This window comes from Lytechinus pictus, unplaced genomic scaffold, assembly GCF_037042905.1.
Source record: "Lytechinus pictus isolate F3 Inbred unplaced genomic scaffold, Lp3.0 scaffold_19, whole genome shotgun sequence".
Lineage (NCBI taxonomy): Eukaryota > Metazoa > Echinodermata > Echinoidea > Temnopleuroida > Toxopneustidae > Lytechinus > Lytechinus pictus.
The window spans coordinates 7,460,763-7,468,160 of NW_026974140.1; the positions used below are offsets into that span (position 1 = coordinate 7,460,763).

General features: G+C 35.9%; 1 protein-coding gene across 4 annotated transcripts in view; it reads right to left on the minus strand.

Annotated features, from left to right (window-relative positions):
- LOC129260715 (zinc finger RNA-binding protein-like) overlaps positions 1-7,398 on the minus strand; it is a 44,743-nt gene extending 37,345 nt beyond the window's left edge. For 3 of the 4 annotated variants that reach the window (XR_010296698.1, XR_010296697.1, XR_010296696.1), the window contains exon 1: positions 7,177-7,369. Coding sequence is in view for 1 of the 4 variants with exons in the window: in XM_054898667.2 (XP_054754642.2) it covers positions 7,177-7,226 (50 nt within the window). In the remaining 3 variants the exon portion in view is untranslated. Of the gene's footprint in view, positions 1-7,176 lie in introns of all 4 variants that reach the window. The other variant, XM_054898667.2, reaches the window with a different exon arrangement.

The window sequence follows — 7,398 nt, forward strand, 5'->3', positions numbered from 1 at the left end:
GGATTATCAGGATTAATTCTCAAACATCGTCATAACTCATATTCCACAATATTTCCTCACAATCGTTACATCAGCATTGAATACCAATTCAAATAATTACGTATTTATTCCCATCAATTTATTTGGAGCTCATTTTGGATCCAACTACCCCACCAACTACACAATCTCAGGCAAGTTACAGCGCTCTCCGCTGGTCGCACTTGTTTGCTGGCGCTGGCAAGCACGCCTGTCGTTTCGGGAGAGTGAGTGTACGGGCCCGGGCTGGTGTGTGCGAGTCTGGACTGCGAGTGCTACTGTAGTTGACCGAAAATCATTCGGATCAACTCTGCTGGATTCATGTCTTTAATATTGTTTCATTTTAAACTTATATGTTGTCATCTGCAAATATCATTGTTGGAGATATTTTGGGAAGAATTCTGCATTGGTACCCGGCCTTTTTTGTGTTTTGTGATGATGGAAAATACAAACGAAATTTGCTACGTCATCTGCTTGTGCAACGCTCACCCGGCCAGCGCATACCGTCAGTGCATGCGGTGCGTGCATAGCGCATCGACGCGACGGCCGGAGCAAACAAAAAATGACTTGATTTCCCCGCCTTCAAAATTTGATGCATCGATGTTCGATCGAATTAAAGCTGTCGAACACCGGTTTTCAAAATAATCGATATGACTCAGGCTTAATAATTACTATTATATAATTAAACATTTTTCATTATTAATATATAATCCCAAGTCATACTTCATTATTTATAAATAATAACAGTTCAACATTCCATTTAGAAATAATGATTCTTTTGTTTTTCATTATTTATAAATTTTTTTTATTTTTCATTATTTATAAATAATGACACAACATACAGGGTGCTACATAACTTTTTTGAAGCACTTGCCCAGTCGGGCAAGTAAATTTTCAAATAGTTGGAAAGTACTTGCCGGAATATAGATTTCACTTGCCCGAAAAAATCCTTCAAAACAAAGTTTTATTGCTTCAAAACAAGTTATAGCCTTTTAGTTTTACATACCATTCCATTGACGGTTAAAAATACATTTTTCAACATGACTACTGATGTACCTTGTAGTTGTTTTTATTTTTTTTAATGATTTTTATCTTGAATATCATGACAAAATAAATGGTAAATATGCTCTTTAATTAATTTCCTAATCTCATATATTTTGGAGGGGACTAGGACACACAATAAAAAAAGGGGAATCACTGAAAATAACCAGAGAAAAAAAAATTAAGAGAGGGGGAGAGAATGAAAGAAAAAAAGAAGAAAGACGGAAAGGACGAAGAAATAAAGGAAGGAAGAAAGACAAAAAAAGAAGAAATAAAGAAAGAAGGAGAGAGAGAGAATGGCTGCGGGGAATGGAAAGAAGGAAAGAAAGAAAGGAAGAAAGAAGGGAAAGGAGGATGGGAAGAAAAAAGAAAGAAAGAAAAAAAATAGGAAAAAAATGAGAGGAAGAGAAAGGAAGGAAAGAATAAAAGGAAAACAAGAAAGAAAAAAGGTAAACAGAAAGGAAGGAAAAGGGAAAGAAAGAAAACGAGAGAAAGGAAAGAAGGAAGAAAGAAAAGGTATAAGGATAGATGGAAGGAAGGAAAAAAAGACAAGAAAGATACAACGAAAGACAGAAAGAAATGAAGGAAGGAATGAAGGAAAGAAGGCAGAAAGAAAAAATAAGGAAGAAAAGAAAGGATGGATGGAAAAAAAAAAGATCAAAAGAACAAAAGACAAAAAAAAAGAAAATCAGAAAGAAAGAAGGAAAGAAATAAAGAAAGAAAAGAATGAAAGGGATGAAGAAAGTAAGGAAGAAAAAATACAGGAAGAAAAGGTAAAGAATGGATGGACGGAAGAAAGACAGTAAGAAAGAATGAAAGGAAGGGGAAAAAGAATGAAGGATTAAAGAAAGAGGTAAACAAAGGTTGGATGGAAGGAAGAAAGAAAAGAATGACAAAAAGAAAGACAGCTATAGTAACAGAAAAAATGAACAAAAGAAGGAAGGAAATTTAAAGAAATAAAGATAGATTCAAAAGAAGGAAAGATAGGCAGAAAGAAAGAAAATAGAGAGGAAGAAAGCTCAAACTATCCAGTCATAAATAAAGAAGAAAATTTATCAATTTCCTTGGGTTAAAAAAAATAGTTACGAAAGAAACCACGTTTATCAACATACACACAAATGCATATGTGGGACTGTCAAACAATGTATTTCAGTGTGTGCGATACAGGCGATCATTCGAAACCCGATCTTTTTTAAGCATAACAGAAGTGAAAATTTCTCCTTTTACTGCTTACAAATGACAGAGCTACCCCAATTTTTAGGAAATATGGACATTACAAGAATTTTCTTTGGTAAGAAATGTGAATTTTGACAGTTCTGTGAGAGATTTCTTCCAGAGCAAACTTCGTTCGTGCAGCACTGTACTCCGTAGAAACTTAACTACATGCATCGGCTGCGTGGACTAGGCGCTAGCTAGCTAGGTGTGCTAGACTGCCATTGATTCTGTGTGTGTGTGTGTACGTCTCTGAGCTGTGTGTTTATTGCAGAAAATGGTGCAAATTTTGCAATTCGAATTATAAACTTCTTTGAAATAAGAAATTAATGATATTGCTTTTTGTTGTCTCTTTTTCTTTTCTATATTTTGATGGTGAAATATGGGGAATCTTTCTAAAATATAATTTCCATAGGAGAATTTTGTTTTCCCAATTCGGGCAAGCAGTTTTTGTCTTTGCTTTAAACACTTGCCCGACTCTAACTTTTACTTGCCCCGGGCAATCGGGCAAGCGCTTATGTCGCACCCTGAACATACCTGTACTTCATTATTTATAAATAATTGCAATTCGCTTTTCCATTATTTGTAAATAATGATATTTTATCCCCAATCATAAATACATGTAGTGACAATGCAATGCATACTTCTATATTTATGAATAATTTCAATTCAATTTTCCATTACTTATAAATGATTTTTGGTTTTCCATTATTTATAAATAAGTGTGTCTGAGTTTTCTTTTATTTGTAAATAATAATTATTTATGAATGATGACAGCGCACATTTCTTTATCTATAAATAATTTGTTTAGTTTCCCATTATTTATAAATATTACTTGTTAAATAATGAAAATGTTTAATTCATTATTTATAAATATTTTTTCGAGTGCACCATTATTCTCATTATTTATAAATAATCATTATTTATAAATAATCATTATTTATTCATGATTACATTTTACATTTCTTTATTTATAAATAATTTTCAAGGGGGGACGTGTCCCCCCTACTCAAAATAGTAGGGGGGACACAATATATAAAATTCCCCCCCCCCCTACAATTTGTGGTCTTTTATGATGGTAAGAAATATACATCGTTCAAAATCGAAATAAAACATGTATTTTGGGATGAGATGACCTAACTTTTGGGATACCGGTAACCCTTTTTTTTTTGCTTGTCAAATTTATTTTCGTCGAAATGACCTTATATTTGGGGTGATAACCTTTTTTTTTTTTTTGCTTGTCAAATTGTCCAGCCCCTTGTCCCCCCTACCTTTTGGGATATATTTCCACCCCTGGAGGTGGGTATCCCCCTCCCACGGTAGGGACTTTCTGCATTTTGGGACTTTAAATTGTGCAATTTTGTGCATACATGTACCTGGAGGGGAAATTTGGCCTTAAATCTTTTGTTAGTTTTAATCACATGTATTGTATATATATATGTAAACAAGAACACTACACAATGTGAAGTTTTACCTCATCCTCTATAAATTATTGATAGTAATAGATCCTAATTAAAATCGGCATTTGCGCAGCTAAAACAAATTATTTTATCAACAATTAAGCAATTATTTTGGGGTCTAGAGCGCGATTTAAATCGCCAAAATTGATCGCGGCGCACAACTCAACACATCCGATATTTGGAAACTTGCGTCCGATTTTTTGCAAAAAACAAGCTTCTGGTAGTAGATCTAAGTACCGTAAGTAACGGTGTATTCCGCACCTTTTTCTCGGCGGGATATAAGCAAAAGTCGGGGGTGCGGTTTATCCACGGTGACGGGTCTGAGCCCGCCCGCGTAACCCCTCCCGAACATGTAAGAAGTCTGCCAGTTCACAACACATCGAGTGGCCGGGCGTAGCCGCCCAGGGAAATGTCGTTTAGAGGGGTATGAGCCGCGGGTAATGGGAAGCGATTATTACGATCTTAATCAAATAGTGTCCATAACAAATGCACCCACCTTCATGACACTAATTTCGACTTTATTCTCGATTCAAAGCAGCGAAGTTCCCTGGCTAAGTTCAAAGAGACGCCAAGCATTCTCGGTAATAATTTGTCACAGCTGAGCAAGAGCCGAGAGCTAGCTTGCGTTGTATTGTGGTTTTAGTGCGACTTAAGCTGGCGCTATTCATTTTAACTCCTCAAAGTCCCGTTTCGCGCCAGCTTATTTTTTTCTTTCCTGTTTGCTTTTCATAAGATACCATGTACACCGTGCACCACGTATGAGAGAGACGGCACGAAGCCGTAAAACAACTGGAAAAAATGCAAATTTCTTTGTTTCTTGAACCTTCCTGTAATCCCGTATCCAAAATTCATGCTAAGCCATCGAATGCTAGACAAATTCTGAAAGTGATTGTGAGGTTGTGATGCAAGAAATGTGAAAGACACAGTTCACAATTTGATAAGATGTACTGGTAGTGGTACCGTATCGAAGTTTGCAATGTACATGTACAAGAACGGCAGTGCTGTGTGTGTGTACACTGTGACTGTGAGGTGAGTGTGTAAGTGGCCAATATTGTCGGGACCTTTCTTTCTTGCTAACATTTGTAGATGAATTGATCAAGAACAGCAGATTTCCGCATACCGGTAATCTCTTTGAATACTTTGAAATCTTTAACTTAGTTTTTGTTTCTTCGTACCTCAAATATGCATGTAAATGTGAGAAGGATTTTTTTTTTTTTTTTTTTAGTCCAAAGTTGGGGGTGCGGTTAATACACCGTTACTTACGGTAAATAATTTCTGTTTAACAAGTTAGATCCTACCATAATTTTTTCAATTCTATTTTTTAAAGACATTAATATTCAACCGTTGTAGATCTACTAAGGAAATAAACATGATTTTTATTTGATTCAATGATTGTATTTTTGTTTTGGTCCAATTATGCTTAAAGGTAAATGCTAGTTTTGGTAACGATATCAAAATGAGTTCGTACAGAATCCAATGAAATGACCACCAAAGTGTCTGTTTGTATAAATAAAACGCATGTGCCAAAGGATTCTGGAAGAAATTGTGTAATTGCTGAGAAATCAGCAAATAAGCACAGGATTCGGGTAGAGCGTCGGGCCCGACGCTCAAAGCAATAATTATACACTGTCCCACGTGCGCTTATCTGTGTTGGGGAAGTTCAGTCTGAACATTTTTCAGCGTAGATTTCAAGATTTCACAAAGTTCAGTTTATGTAACTGTTCCAGATCTAGATCTTCGATGATATACTGACAATTAAGCCTGGTTTTACAGACTTTCTCATAAAATCAGTGTTTACTGCAACTACTGGAATTTCTCTTTAAGTTTCCGATATTTGGGCACTTTACTCTAGGGGCCTAGATCTAATTGGTGAGTGGAGCTGGAGCCAACACTGACCGAGTTCAGCGGAACAACCAATAACAATAGAAACTGAAGCTTTTGGTCTAAGTGGCTTATAAGTACATGTATAACACGATATGGCCGGGAAATCCATCCTTGTTGACAAGTCTCGCTTTAGACCGAAAGCTTCGGTCTTCGTGGAAGACCATGAAGAGCCAATCACGTCTCTCGTACACTTATACACGTCATCAAAAAACCCAAATTTCGCGGACGTAATTGTGCGTGTTTGAAGCATTCAGAGAGAGAACTTTAATTAAAAATAAACTATCAATTAAGTGAGTTTCATCAGTCTCCATGATAAATGATGTAGGCTACATGTAGGCTACACCATCGTGTTCTTCTTATTTAACCCTTTAATTTGATATAGGCCCTATAGTTCTTTATTTTTATGATTTTCAATATATTTCTACTTTAACCCCCTATGCTAATGCTAATATAACTATAAGTAATAATGGTGGCATAGCGAGCCATCTGTGTAACTGTAAGGACAAGGTCAAGGACAAGGTCAAGGTAGGGAGTTCGGTGAAAATGCCACTTTCAGAATTTGTATCTGTCTGTGCACCCATGTATAAAACAAATATAAAGCCATTAAAGGAGGAGGAAAAACCCTATAGAAACCTATACCATGAGAAACTTTGAAGTTTTATGAATAAAATGATGTATAATTCAAGGGCATGCCTTGCCCCGCATAGCAGCGCATTGCACTTAAAAAAAAAGTATTATACTGTCCCATTCATTGCATTTTGTGTAAGTTATGAAAATCTTTTTGCTGTAAAAAAAATCTGCACATTCTCCTGTTTAAACAGAAATATCTCTGTCAATATTTGACATCATGAGTTGATTTATGCACCATTCTTTTTCTTATTTCACAATCTTTCCAATGGTACCAAATTTGTTGGGATTCCTTCAAGATTTCAAAAAGCAACTGTCTCCCCCACTCAAACAAGCCTTAGTTTTTTGGACAGAACGAAATCTGCATATTTTTACCTGTAAATTGGAATATCTCTGCAATATATCAGACAATGAGTTTAATGAAGCACCATTATTTTTCTTATTTCACAAGCTTTCCAATGATATCAAATTTGTTGGGATTCTTCAAGATTTCAAAAAGTCACCGAACTCCCTAGTCAAGGAGAAAAAATAAATAGGGCCTAAATAAAAACATGAAAAATATTTTAAAAACTCCTCGAAGCAGACGGCTGCCAGCTGTCTAGTCTCGCTCCATATACATGTATGACAACCATTTCAAGGTTCCGTGATGTACTTATAGACTAGCTATATGTAAAAATATTTTTAAATATCAATCATTATCATCACGTAGTCCACAACAGGCTACAGACTACATGCGGCAATGCCATGTACATGATGTATTGACTATTGTGTTGTAGGATTGCAGACGCTCTTGAAAAATACGGACTCAGAATTTTAAGTTTAACTTCAGACAGCTTTACCATTCCCAATTTGTTTTATTTTCAACTTATTATACACCTCATTAATCAGCATTAATTGTTACATATTCTACAATATCAAAATGAATTCCAAATCTCACCTATACTGCGTTCCACCATGAGTAAACCCAAAATAATTTCCGGACGCCATTTTTCCTGTGAAAGATTACATACAGTTGGTACACACACATGCATACACACCCAAATGCACGCGGTAACGTTACGGCGCAGAGTTCAGTGGTACGGCGTCGCCTCATGACATGCACGCTATAAGCGCCTAGGCCTAGCCATGTGGTCATTGATCACGTGATCTTTTATTAAAC